At 42.0% G+C, this 14,256-nt stretch overlaps 1 protein-coding gene across 13 annotated transcripts in view; it reads left to right on the top strand.

Moving 5' to 3' along the window:
• The window catches only part of MBNL2 (muscleblind like splicing regulator 2), a 116,531-nt gene extending 105,293 nt beyond the window's left edge, over nucleotides 1-11,238 (top strand). For 9 of the 13 annotated variants that reach the window (XM_074145742.1, XM_074145733.1, XM_074145726.1 and 6 more), the window contains one exon: nucleotides 8,276-8,403. In XM_074145742.1, the coding sequence (XP_074001843.1) occupies nucleotides 8,276-8,403 (128 nt within the window). Of the gene's footprint in view, nucleotides 1-8,275 lie in introns of all 13 variants that reach the window. The other 4 variants (XM_074145686.1, XM_074145709.1, XM_074145750.1 and 1 more) reach the window with 2 other exon arrangements.
• The last annotated feature ends 3,018 nt before the right edge of the window (nucleotides 11,239-14,256 follow it).

The following is a 14,256-nucleotide window of genomic DNA, read 5'->3' as shown; positions in this document are numbered from 1 at the left end:
TCCTTTCAGGTAGTTGTAGAGAGCGAGAAGGTCTCCCCTCAGCCTCCTTTTCTCCAGGCTGAACAACACCCAGGTCCCTCAGCCTCTCCTCATAAGACTTACTCTCCAGACCCCTCACCAGCTTCATTGCCCTTCTCTGGACATGCTCCAGCACCTTGATGTCTTTCTTGTAGAGAGGAGCCCAAAACTGAACACAGTACTCAAGGTGCGGCCTCACCAGTGCCTAGTACAGAGGGAGACACGTAATAGTATAATAATACAATATTAATATATAATAATATAATAATATGTATGTCTGTTTATGTGAGAGTATTCAGATACGAAGAAAATTAAGGAAGCGGTAAGCGGTCAAAAGTCAGGAACATAGGATTTCCTCAGACTAGTTATAGAGAGTTTTATAAATCTAACACAAGTGTTATAAACATGCTGTCTGATGAGTAACCTTGATGAACATAAATTTGGTACCTTTCTGTGTTTGAGTTAAGTTCTGGATGTTGCAGTGGACCGTCTCTTGCTTGGAAGGGAGTCTGAACTGGAGTACCAGGTTTTGTGGTGGGGAGGGCTGTTCAAGAGCAGTGGTTACTGATGGGGAACTTGAAGAAGTGCTAGCCCTGCTCTGTGTGCCGTGGCCGTGTTCACCTACAGAGATGTAGGTGTAGTGACAGTCTTATTTTGCGTGATTTGGGCATGCATGACGTGTAAGAGGAAAATATAAAGCTGGTTTTGTTGGGGCGGGGGGGAAGCTAGGTTAAGGACACCTAAGAAAATGGAAGTTTAGAGAAGTAACACCCCTACAGTAGGAATATGGGCACTTTCACAGGTAATGCACAACTTGTGCTTGGCCTTTTCCTCCTTTGTGCTCTCAGTTTCTCTGTGTAAGCCTGTTCTGGCAGTTTCTAAAATTCAAGAGGAGAAGGAAAATTACTTGAAAGTAAGAAGCGAAAAACACAGATGATTGCAGTAGCTCACACCTGCTGAAAGGTAAAATTGAGTGGCTATTCAAAACAGTCACTGTACAGGAACTCCTAAAATATTACCGCAGTGGTTTTCTCATTTCTATGTAGTCTGTCTGCTGCCTGTGCGATTAGTCAAAAATAGATTTTGGTACAATAGAGTATGTTATGATCCATTTTTAGTACTGCATTATTTATTACTTTAAAGAAGAATAAATAAAGGCAGATTGCTTTCATTTTTAAAACTAGTCCTGTTGCTTTGGAGTGAGTAAACACCTATTAAGTTGAACTTAAATATTTTACATTATTACTTGAGTAAATACCTATTGAAGCTCATAAGCATGCTATGGAGTTGGCAGCACAAGTGGCTTTGGACTCTCTTTCAGGACGTTGTAAATATTAAACAAGAAGAATGATGCTGTTGAACCCTTGAGCCCTTTGGGATCCCATAGTTGCCTTGATCTTTTCTTTAGATCATCATGAAGAGCTGGATTCAGACAACGTCTTTGTCAGCTTCATGACACCCTGATAGCCAACAGCTTGTGCCTGATGCAATGAAAATGTGCTAGCAGATGTGTCCACTTCAGCATGGACATCTTACTCTCAGCCATTTCCAGAGGCATAACATCAACATATGGGACAGGCAGAACTGGGGACACTTAGATTTAGGGAAGAAAAGAAAAGATGGAGCAGGGCACCGGAATTACCATATCAGGGGATGGGCTGTGAGAAAGCCAAGCAAATAGGACCTCCACCCCTCAGAAAACACCTGATGCCCCCAATATTAGTCACTGTATGGGCAGGCAACCAAGGAGATCATCTGTGCCGTAGACATTTCACCCTTTATATGCAAATTGGAGGTCACCTTATTGATGAACAAAGTCGACAAATATATTGGGGATACATTGGATTAATGGAGAAGCAGTAAAATAAAAAGCCTCCTTCACTCCTGAATTGAAGAGAGTTCCACAGTTAGTGAGAAAAATGAAGCACATATATATGAAATCATAATATGGTGGAAATGAGAATGAGGTTTCTGGCCATCAAGAGAGGAGGAGTAGCAAAGGAAAGAAGCCAGTGATGCAAGGTGGAGCTCAGTATGTTTATGAAAAGTGATGAAGTGATTAGCAGTGATAGCAGGGGTAACAAATTGGTTTCAGCAGGTCCCTCCAGCCCTATTAGTAGTTCCTTTAGGTTTTGGCTGGGGATACATTTATTCATGTTTTTTTTTTTTTCTTTTCAGTGTTTGCAGGTGACATCCCTGTAGAAAGATGCTAGTTTGACACTAATTTTACAGGGGTACAAACTGGTGACCATGAATTTTGAAAGTGGAAGAGGACAAATGAGTGAGGCAGGCCTGAGGTTAGATGGGTGCCCGCATGTGCAAATGTTACTCAGTCGAGACAAGGAAGGGAGGCTCTTGTGGCAGTGACAAGGCTTGCGATGTAGCGCCGACAGTGGGTCAGGTGGAGACTTCCAGCAGGGGATTACAGCTAGTGTCAGGACCAGGAAAGGGTGCAGGACAACAGGTAAGGTGGGAGAGGTGAGGTGTGTGTACCCCAACACCTTTCCACCCTGAGTGTTGGGAGCAAGAAGGCTGCTTTTAATGCAAGCGAGAGTTGGAGCTTGCTCAGCTGTTAGCCGGTTGAGGACAGGGGCAAATCCCATCCCTTGGGGGAGTGTCAGTGGGAGTCTTGGGGTGGGAGGTTGGATAGCTCGGGTTGGTGCTCCATGGAGGTGCTGCTGCTGAAGCCATGGAGAAACAGTCACCGAGAGACTACACGTCCTCGTGCAGTCCTCTGACTATTATCTGCTGCTGCTGTTTCACGTGGGTACCAGTGATGCAGCTGGGAGCAGCCTGAAGACTATCAAGAAAGATTATTAGAGCCCTGGGAGCAGCAGTCAGGGACTTGCGTGCAGGTAGTTTTTTCATCAGTCCTCCCAGACAAAGGGAAGGGGGTTGATAGGGCCAATTGAATCTGGCAAATCAAGAAATGGCAACAGGACTGGTGCCACAGCCAGGGGTTTGGTTGCTTAGACCATGGGACTCGCTTTGAGAAACCTGGTCTACTAGGGCCTGGTGGGGTCCACCTGTTAGACAAGGGAAGAGCATCTTGGTCACAGGCTTGCGAAGCCTGTGAAGAGGGCTTTAAACTAGAGTTGCTGGGGAAGGGGAACTGCAATCCATCCCACTCCTACCAATATGATGCCAATACCAGTAATAGATGCCCAAAACCTGAAGAAGGGTTGCAAGTTCATCTGTAACGTTAAGTAAAAATTAAGTAAGACCAAGCGTAATTGATAAGATAGTGATTACTCTCAGTAAATGTCTGAATATTTACTCATCCTTTTCCACTTCTGATTAAAAAAAAAAAGGACTGATTTATTTTGAAGAAAAAGAACAAGGTGTATGCCACAAAAGAGCATTCTGAGAGAAAATGAAAAATAAAGAGATGGAGGCATTTCCCAAAGGCATGGAGAAATATAAATAGTCTTGGGTTTCATGTCAAAGGGAAGAAATAGTTGGTGTTAGTTTTATTTTTAGAAAGCGGGAGAAGTTATGAGACAGCCTGATATGAGTTGGCTGTCTGAAAATATCTGTCGTTTTTAATGTATACCCTAGATATATATGACCAGTCCGCTACTCGTGAAAAAACGTGAAAATAGAAAATGTCAGTGTGGTAGGATTCATCTGCACTGACGCAGGTGCCTTAAATACCTGCATGTGAACTGTTTGCCATAGACTCTTACATTTGGTGGAGGGGAAAAAAGTGTCATGAGTTGATAATCTGTCTCATGCTAAACTAAGTTGCCTGAGGTAGGCTAGGAAGATATAAAACAGGGTGACCAGCTGAGGCATACGTGTCTGAAATCATCTGAGATGAATTTTGTCTACAAAAAACTCCTATTATTACATTGCTCTTAAAACGAAAGGCTGAGCAGTCTAAAATATTTACTATGCATGAGTTTGTTCTTGGAGTGGTAAGTCCTTCACAATGTGGAGGTCAAATATGATTTTAATGCCCCCTTAAAATGTATTAACACTTATAGAGTAAGTGTAATTTGGAGAAATAATTTAAAAACTTGTGAAAGAGAAACATCTCAGAGGTAGATGCAAAGTCACGTTTTCCAGCTGATCCACTGTGACAGGTCTTTAGTTGAACAAGAGTTCACGTACACGGAATTCATGTAGAATGGTAAGTTTTCTGTAGTCATCATTGTATAACAAATCTGGGACTGGAAACAGAATTTAACACAGAATAAAGAAGCTTTGTGAGTTTTAGATTCAAAACAGAAAATCTCAAGCCAAACAGTGTTCTTGAAATGCGTAGTACCCAGTCGTGATTCTAGGTACTTTGGTTAATTCCGTGGGCTGTATCAAGGAAAGCAGTGCGCATAGTAACCTGGGTGTCAGAAAAGAGTTCACAAAGGTGAAATTTCCACCTCGATTTAAGAGAGTCTCAATTTTACTTCTGAAGTCTTGAGACAATAACCAGTCGCAGCTGCCTTTGCTGGGTCTGAGGAGATCCCAAGCTGATGTTGATTTGTCTGCTGCATACCATGGGTTGGTGGTTCAGAGAGAAGCTGAAACCATTGGCAGTAACCATCTCTCTTGGTTGTCATTCCTATGGATGATGCTGCAGAACTGTATCACCCTTAGGAGCAGCCCTGGCTGAATTTAGGGATGCACAGGGGGCTTAATCGCCACTGTGGTCATTCAGAGGTCCTGAAGGTAAAGGTCTAAAAGAGCCATGCTCTGATAGAAGAGAGAAAGTCTTGGCACTTGGGAGCTGAAAATGCCACCTCCAAAGAGCTGGAAAATTTGGAAGAGCAAATGCGTCTTGACAGTTAGAAAGTAGTTTGCAGAAATTTAGGTTCACTCTGTGTATTTGCAATTTCAGTGAGGTCTCATGACTAACACTGGCACAATTTTAGTGATTTTAGTCTAAAGGGTAGCCAGCTTTCTGGCATTTCAAACAGTGTTCCAAGCAATAAGGCAATGGAGAGGAGAGGGTACCCTATGTCTGTGAATGCCTCCAAAAAATGCCCTGTGGTGTTGTTACATCTTCTGTGCATTACTACCCCAGACTGTAAGTGCCAGGCCATTCTGCTTATGCTAGAAATAGTGTTCTTCTTGGATCTCTTACTGCAGCAGCAGAAAGTGTTTTCTGGCACGTCTGTATCCACACCTGTGGATCTTATCCATGCAGAGCATGAGAAAATGCTTTCCCATGCTTGACCTGTAGATCCTTGTACATGGGACAACGCACACGCATTGTGTAGTCTTATTTTTCTGGTTTTTAAGCTTGTATGTCCTATGGTAAAAGTGTCAACATGGTGTATCAAGTTGCTGTGAAGTATAACAATAAATTACCACTGCAAATATGGTAAGTCATATATATGTACATTTGAGATGTAATTTTTCAAAGAGCAGTGAACATGAAGGTTGTTGGACCTATTTGCAAGTAACAAGGGAGTGCAGACTCTGTAATAGGTGTTTGCAGGGATGTTCCTTCATCGGTATGTTCTGTACAGCTTCTCCTTTTTCAGCGTGGAAGGTTGGAGCAATTAGCAGCGATGTAGACTTAGATAGCCTCTGTCTTCCATCACAGCTTATTACTTCGTTTGTAGATTAAACAGAAGAGGTTCACGGTGTGTTTTCCATGTAAAGTAGTTTAGCATTTTATGTTTCTCTGTCAGACACAGTGGGAAAAAAAAAAAAAAAAACAACAACCAAAAACCACAAACCCCAAACAACACAGTTGCAGAAGCTGATACATGTGTATGTAGCTATGGCAGAGTTGTGATATCTTTTGAGAAATAGGGTGTGAACATATAATTAAAGACTACAGGATACATTTTACACTTTGTGGCTAAAGTTAAAAAAAAAAATAATATAACTCCTCAGTTCTGCTTCTCTGCACTGGAGAAGCCTGTTCTGAAGGAGAAGCTTGAGGGTTTTTTTCATTTTCCTAGGAGGACTCCTACGTGTACTAGAAATAGCTGGGGTGCAACATGCCCTAGTTACATCCCCTGCACGAGCGGTGGGGCGGCAAGGACCATGTAGTGGGAGCAAGCCGGCTCCCCAGGCACTGGCAGGGGGAGAAGCATGTTGGGGAGAGCTCCAGCTGCTTCTCCTGCACCCCCAGCCACGTAAACAGGATGTGTTCGGCACAAAAGGAAAGTGTTAACATTGTCTTTGCCGTTTCCGGAGTTTCGAGAGAAGGGGAGGAATGGCAGGAATAGGGACAGGGCGGTGGAAGCCCTTACCTGGGCTCTGAGACGAGGCCCTCTGCCTTCTCTGTCACGCATTTTGGGGGAATTGGGAGCACCGGTCTTGTGGGACTGTTTGACCTTTCAGGACATAAGGGGCAGTGATTTGTCTCCCTGTAGAGACAAAAGGGAGAAACAAGCTACAGGAAAATGCAAGTTTATCCCCTCAAAAGGCTGCCATGCCTGAAATTCTCTTTTTTTTTTTTTATACTGAGTAGATTTCAGGTTGTGTCCCATTAAACCAGACCTTAGGATCCTTTAAATACACTTGCGTGATTATGGCTAACCCAGTATAGCTAAAGCTGCTTTATTAATTACATTGACACGTTGGGTTGTAACACGCTAAAAATATCAGCGCTGATAATCTTGGTCGCTTCTTATTTTCAGCACAGCTACGTTTTTTGTACATACTGTCAAATCACCCCGCTCTGGATGGACCAGGGCTATCGCAGGCAGGGCTTTATTATTTCAGCAAAGGTATTTCTTTGTTATTTCAATAGGAAACAGAAGATAGGCGATAAGCTAACAAGCTCACAATGGGTGGAAGTTCATTAAAAATATATGTCCTTGTTGTATGTATGATGTATTTAGACGTGAAGCCCTTCGGAGCAGCAGGTGTTTGCACAGCGTTCATTACAATGGGGCCTGGCGTGTCACCAGATTTTTCGGTGCTGACGGTAATCAAAGATTACCTGACTTTTTGGCATGCCGGCCAGGCCAGTTAGGTGGGGTGAGGGAGCCGGTAGTTGTGCACAGAGAGCAAGGCAGTTGTGCTTGTGAGGTGTGTTAAAAAGTTCAAATACCACCAGGCAGGGGACAAGAACAAAGGCCCTCCACGCCGAGGTGAGCGTGTTTCTTTCTGGCAGTCTGTATGTCAGAGGTAGTATGTTGCTCAAGATATTTTCAAAACACCTTTTTTTTTTTTTTTTTTTTTTTTCCCTTTTAAAATAAATATTGCATTAAGCAGCGGTCTAGCTCCGAAATACACAAGTAGGTCAAAGTGCTGTTATGACTGTCTTGCTTACCACCTACAAACACAGCTTAAAAATATGTCGAGTGCCAAATTAAACAGGAAGAGCAGGCGATGCGCTCCGATTCCTTGACTCGTGCAGGAGTCTGGCGCACAGATGAGCGATGATGTAATAAAACCATCACACCCCTGGCTTTTGACATCACTTTCACCGACAGCAGGTGATGGAAATCTGGACCGTTTTCCAATGCTGTGAGCAGGTTGAGCCGGTTGCCGGGCACGTTGTGCATTTCACCTTCGCAGTATTGGAAGCGCGAGAGTTTACATCTGCAAAATAGTTGCTTCGCCCTCAGTTTGAGATGTTGGGGAGGTAAAGCAGCAAGGTTAGTGACTCACTAGGCGCACGGAGGTAGCGTTACCATCATCCCCCTGGATCCCCTGGCATAAGGAAGCGTAAAAACCTCTCAAGTTTTCTGACCTGCAGATAATTTTTTTTTTTTTTTTAGGAAATAAGCAGCTGTGAAAAGGGCATTGAAAACACACTTTAGCTCCTTGAAAACATCCAGCCCAGTACATTTTTTTGCTTGCTAGTGGTGAGGGGCCCTGCCTCCACCATTTCCCTTGGTCATTCCTGACCTTGTGGGAGCTGGGTGGGAGCTGGAGAACCGCACCAGGCACCAATGCACTTGAGAGCCTCCTCGGGAGGCCAGGGCTGCTTCCCCCTCCACTGGCAGTGGGGGCACTGAGAGTGCACAGCCCACCTACGGCCAGGCCCTTTGGGGCTTCAGCACGGTCTCCAGAGTTTTGACACAACAAATTCCACCCGCCTCTGCATGTTCTCGCTCACTCAAGTGAGGAATATGCGTGCGGGAAAAGGATGACCAGGTTTGTGAAGTGCAAACACCTCTCAGGCAGCGTGAGGGTAGAGGATGCTGTCCCATGAGGGATGCTGTCCCGTACGGGGTGTTGTCCTCTACGAGCTGTACCCGAGCTTAGTTAGTCCAGTGCCATCCGTCCGGGCGAACTGCTCTTCCCGTGTCACCTAAAAGGGCGATCACGCTTTCCTTTCTCTTAACAGATAATCCTGAAATAGCCGGCAGGAGCGGAACGGAGTGTCACGAAGCCTCCCTGCGGACGGCCAAGCACGGCTACTGTACATACTACCCCGTCTCCTCCTCTCTAGAGTTGCCACAAACTGCATGCTAAAAGTCAAGAATTTGTTCTTACGGACAAATCACAAACTCGAAAAAGCTAGTGCTGCTATGTCATATATGAATATTAAATATGGTATGCTTACTATACTCCAACCTAAAATAGTTAACTACCTGATACCAGCTGTGATGTTTCAAGACATAAAGGGTAACATTTAGTTTTAAAGATTTTTCTAAGCATAGTTTAATTCTTGCAAATATTGTCTTTTCTCCATAACTATACCCAACGGAAACGGTCCAGTTAAACGGTCCTCGTGAGATTCAGTGTCTCTGAATCTTTCGAGCTCAGCAATAATTAAGTTGTATTGGCTAAAAACTTATCCCAGTTGCAGGTTTAATTTTCACTCAAACTATGATTGGGGTTTTCCTTCTCGGTTAAAAAAAAAAACTAAAAAAATCTTGGTTTTGCTCCCCTAGGGAGTTGATTCCAAGACAGAGGAAGTGAAATGCAGCCCAGTGTCCTGCACGCCACCCTGCCAATCTGAATATTTTTAGCCAGAAGTCCAAAGGGAAGCACAAATTCTTTAGATGCACATGGTTGGTGTTTGACTTGTATGGAGAAGTTGCATTTGAATCATAGCAGAGTAGCAGAAGAAAATGTGTAAGTTTTGCACAGTTGTACCCCCTTCAATCCCCAAAAGATCGAAGTCTTGAGAATATTATTTTACGAGTATATTTATAATGTTTTTAAAAGAGACTTTGCAGAAGTGCCTAAATTTTGTCACATCAGACTTGATGAAAGTGAGCCTGATGCCAACAGTCAAATCTCACCAGAAGCGAATAATCTTTCAAACTCATAGTCAGGTTACCAAAAAGATCCAAGCTGTTAAGAAGTAACTTCTAAAACTGTAAAATCAAACACACACACACACACACACACAAAAGACCAAACTAACAAAAGAAAAGGCGAAAAAGAAGGTGGTAGATGAAGAGATTTGTATGATATTCTAATTTAATTAAAATTCAGTTGAGTCACTGAAACTTCAGGGGTGACTTTAATCTAGACTATTAACTGAACACTAAGAATGTAGAATGAGATTCAGTTTAATAAATCGTTACTGTATTTGCATTTTTTTTTAATTGGATTATACGATTGTAACCAGATTAGAGTGGAGAAAAAAATAGTTCTTTTAATTGTTTTTCTTTAAAAACATATTTTATGTCACAAAAGTATGAAGATATCTTTAATACAATTATATACATATTATATATACATACATACATATATATGGATGAAGCAGATTTTAATGTTGTTTACTTTTTTAAATACTTTGTTGATTTACAAGGTAATTATATATGTATAATTAAAATTTCATTTGTTTGATTTGAGATTTGTTTCAAGCACTATTGTACCAAATATTTCATATTTCACATTTTTCTATGTTGCACATGTATCACATAAATGACATAGTTTTTAAATTATTGTTTAAAAAAACAAGACAGCTGTTATAAGTGGATATTATGTATAATTGTTTGCAGCATAAGTTTTCTATGTGGACATTATTAGTGATTGCAGTATTTTAACTTAACCTCTTCAGATTGATTGTAAACTATTTTAAACTTCGGCAGCACTGCCTGTTCTGGACGACTGAAGGCACTAACCATATAATTATTTGTCTAGGAAATTCTTTTCCAGGCTAAATCTTGTTTGTCCGATGTCTAATTACTATCTATTTATATATAAAGCTGGAGATTTGATCATCCGAAAGAAAAAAATAATCACGATTCGATTGTAAAATTAACATAGTGCTTGTAACGTTGCGTTAGTTTTAATTTGTGAAAAAATAATGTATCTTAACTTGTTACTTTAGCAGTTAAGGTATCACCATTATATACTATTAAAACACTAATATTTGTAGACTTTCTCAGTCATTATAACTAGGTAGTTGACACTGCAACTTGCCTATATCTGTCAAAGTTGTTTTTATTTTTTTATAATAGTTAATTTAGGCATTTGGGTAGCTTATTGTACAATACTAAATGGTAAATTATCCATGTTGTTTAAATATTTTATGTAGATAACTCTCCAAGACATTGTTTTGTGTGAACTTTTTATGTTTCGAAATAACTGTTATTCTATGTTTTTTACAATTAATCCAATACTACTATTTTTTGCCCATGGATGACGAAGCTTCAGATACATCAGGTCTTTCATCCAGATAAACTGACAGACAAAAAGAGAAAATGTATTTTTAATAAGAGATCCACTTTCCGACTTTATGACTTTGTAATATTCCTGAAAACTGTACAAGTACAAACCTATGCTAACAGTAAGGAGGCAATTACAGAGATGTGCAAATACGTGTACAACAGATTCTGCATTTTATTTATTTATAAAGTAATTTTATAGACTATTTCAAAATTTGGGAAGATCTAAAACTATTTTTCTGTATAAATATTATTTGCCAAAACTTTGTTTATATTTTAAAAAAAAAAAGTCTAATGAAAATGATTAAATTTTAAATGCTTTGTTTAATTAAAAAAAAAAATGCAACAAATAAAACCCCCCAAAAGAACCATGAGATGGGCCAACACAGAGACAGTGAATATTGCAGCTGGGACACACTTTCAAGTGACTTGAGGTGTCTCAGTGTTTATTTTTTTCAAAGGATACAGCACCTCACCAAAATACCTTTTTGTTTGCCTCTCTCATCCAGCATAATTGATGACGCGTACGATGAATATTTCGGTAACAGTTAAAAGAAACCCCTCCATTGACTCTTTTTCAGCATATAACTACTAGTGGTCTGTTAAATAGCCATTTTACTTCTGTTGTGACGTTAAATTCATTCACCCAATGTACAACCACTGAAATAAAAAGAAGCATTTTAAAATGAGAGCCGAGTCGGGGCCATCCTTTCTTGCGGCGCGGCTCTGGGAAGAGGGGCCTGGGGGAACAAAAAGAGTCTCAAAAGGAAGTGGAGGAGACATTAAAAAGAGTCTATAATTATTTTTTTTTTCTTTTTTTTTTTCCTTAATTGCATGTTCAAGTACAAATCCTTGAGTGCAATGCCCAGGTTCAAGGCACGCAGATGCTCTATGAGGAAGCACGTACTCTTCTCCTGCTGGGGACAGTGTGCCGAGGATGCCCCGCTGCACATCTTTAGCCCCAAATAGTCATTTTGTGCCCTTTCTGCCTGCCCGTGCTGCTGGGGTGCAGGCAGGCAGTGGTTATCTCAGCAGTGTGGCTCGCAGATGCCTGACTGGTGGGGGCTTTTTTCGCCAGCGCATCCTCTGCATCCTCTTTTCTTGCCTACATCTGGGAGAGTATTACACCGACAAATAATCCCCGTTATCTACGAGTTCCTCTGGGGAGAGCAGCACCGCAGAGGTGTTGCGTGCCCAAGGGCAGAGCTTACACGGCAAGTTAGTGACAGAGGAAGGATTAAAACCTCTAGCTTGAAGCTCCACGGTTTCTTCGCACTATCTTCTCTGATCTTTTTTTTTTTTTTTTTAAATGCTTTTTTTAAAGAAAGGAAATACAATTCCTGCAGAATCAAGAAGAGTTTGTGTCATAAAGTCACATGCATTGCATCAGCATGGGGGCTGGTTTGGAAGGAGCCCAAGGTCACAAGTGATGTGGAAAACCACCAGGCCAACCGATTTGGATATATCACAAGCATACCGAGCCAGAAGCCTGCTGAAAACAAGCGTGTGGGATGGAGAGGGAGATGTGGGGATGACCTGCAGGGACAGAGGAGGAGGACCTCTGAGGGGCCATCAGAGGGCTGCAAGGGCATTGTAGAGCAGAAGCAGCAAACGAGTCATCCTCAGCTCCTAATGATTCAGGAGCAGAAACCCTGTCTTCACACTTTCTTATGTTAAACCCCACCCTGGGCAGTTGCCAGCTGCCAGGAAAGGTCAGGACATGTCAATTTTCTTGTCTGAAAGCTGCTTTGTTTCTTGCCAACTTTGGCACTTCCTTGGCAGTGGAGAAGCACTCATGGGAGCCCTGAGCTTTCGGGATTTGCACCGAACTGGTGGTCTTTGTCCACCTCTGTATGCAGAGCATACCCCCATCAGATAATGTCAGTATTTCCAAAAAGAAGAAAGATACTTCTAGAGAAGAGGCTTTGGACACCTTTGGTATTCTCCCCATGTCCTGATTTGAGTGACACGGGATTAATTTCTCCTTCAGTAATTGTATTTTTTAGTAAAGTCTCTTCTAATGCATTTTTAGAAGACTCTAGTGTCTGAATTGTGAAAATATTTACTTCATAGCCAGCTATGGTATGTGGGTTTCAAGGTCTTGGTGTTTTTGAGTCTTGCCAGGTGCAGGGCTGAGGAGGAGCACTTGACCCAAGCTGCCAACAGGATTCTTTCATACCATGAATGTCACATTCAATATAAATTAGAAAGTTTGCTGAGGATTTTCTGCTCTTCTATGATGGCTGTGATCCTGAGAACTTCTTGTCCCGGTGCTGGACCCCCAAGCCCTTCCCTTCCTCCTGAAGCTGCAGGGCTGGCAGTGTCCCACATTTGCTGTCCCTGCTGGGAGCGCACAGCTTCCTGCTGACAGCATTGGCTGAGCATAATCCTTGTGTATTTTATATTGGTATTGGGATCAATAGTGGTTCTTTAGTGTTATTAATATTATTTAGTCTTCTTCTATTAAATCTGTTTATATTTCATCCCTCAGGTTTCCTTGTTTTTTCCCAATTCGCCTTCCTGGGTGAGAAGGGGTCATGGGGTGATAGAATAATTATCTAAATGACAGATTTTTGTGGGGTCCTCAAATCATAACAGCACACCATGCACGGCCTCACAGACAAACGGTGGCCACAGCTTTAGTGCCAAAGGCTGCTCCCCTGCAGGGAACCGTCCCTTGCCCCAGGCCAAGCTCTGCAGCAGTATCGTGTTGCCCAACATCAACCTTCTCTGGAGCAAACCAGCCAGGTCCACAATCAACAGTGTTTGCCTGCGTATCTCCTCTGGCCCCACATGGTGTAGCCATGACCATAAGGCATAATTATTATTTTCAGTATGTTTTGCTTGGGTTTCAGTTCAAAGGTCTGAAGTATTCTGAGGGCTGGGGTTTTTTTGCAGCCCACTGGAATTAATAGCATGAAACAAAAGGGGATGTGACATTTGAGGGGTCGGAGCCTGCTGGGGTGGCTTTGCATGTTTGTATACAGCTAAAGAAGCCAAAACTGGTTCGGCCTTGTCCGCGCTGCATTTTGGGAGCGTCAGTTGAGCAAATTACTGAAACAGCAGCTGGGTTTTGTCTCAGGAAGAGTTGTTTCTCTCCAGAAGAGAGCCCAGGACCAACCCAACATTTCTGTACTGTGGGTGATGATGGAAAAAGAGGACTTATGGGCAAGGCTGCTTGACAGTGTGGCATTGAGTCTTCTGCTAGTGGCATTTATTCCATGAACTCACGGGACCCCCAAAAAACGCCTTGCCTGGAATTGCTGAAAACATTCCTTGGCATCTGATCACATGCATACCATGCTCTTTGTGCCTGCAATCATATCCCTAGCCAAGCCTTTTGTTGAGTAAGCTTCCTTTTTAATGTCATATAATTGAGAGTTCTGGAGGTTTTTTGCATGGGTCATTATGATTTTTATTAGGGGGATGGGGTGGGGTGAGGGCAGTACCATCCCAGCTGTTGCATTCAAGCAGTTACTATTGCTGGTATGCAATATATTTGAGCAAGTAGTGATAGGTATAGAATATATAGTTAGACTACCTGTGAATGCATAAATTATAGAAATAGCCTTAAAATTCTTATTCTTCTAATTCTGCAATTATAGAAACCATTGAAACTGTAGAAAATAAATTCCATATTGTTTTATGAAAATACCTTCTGCCACGGGAGGGAATAAACGCTCAGAAATGTGAAAGGAAG

Source organism: Numenius arquata, chromosome 1 (assembly GCF_964106895.1).
Source record: "Numenius arquata chromosome 1, bNumArq3.hap1.1, whole genome shotgun sequence".
Taxonomy (NCBI): Eukaryota; Metazoa; Chordata; class Aves; order Charadriiformes; family Scolopacidae; genus Numenius; species Numenius arquata.
This window is presented reverse-complemented; position numbering and strand designations above follow the sequence as displayed.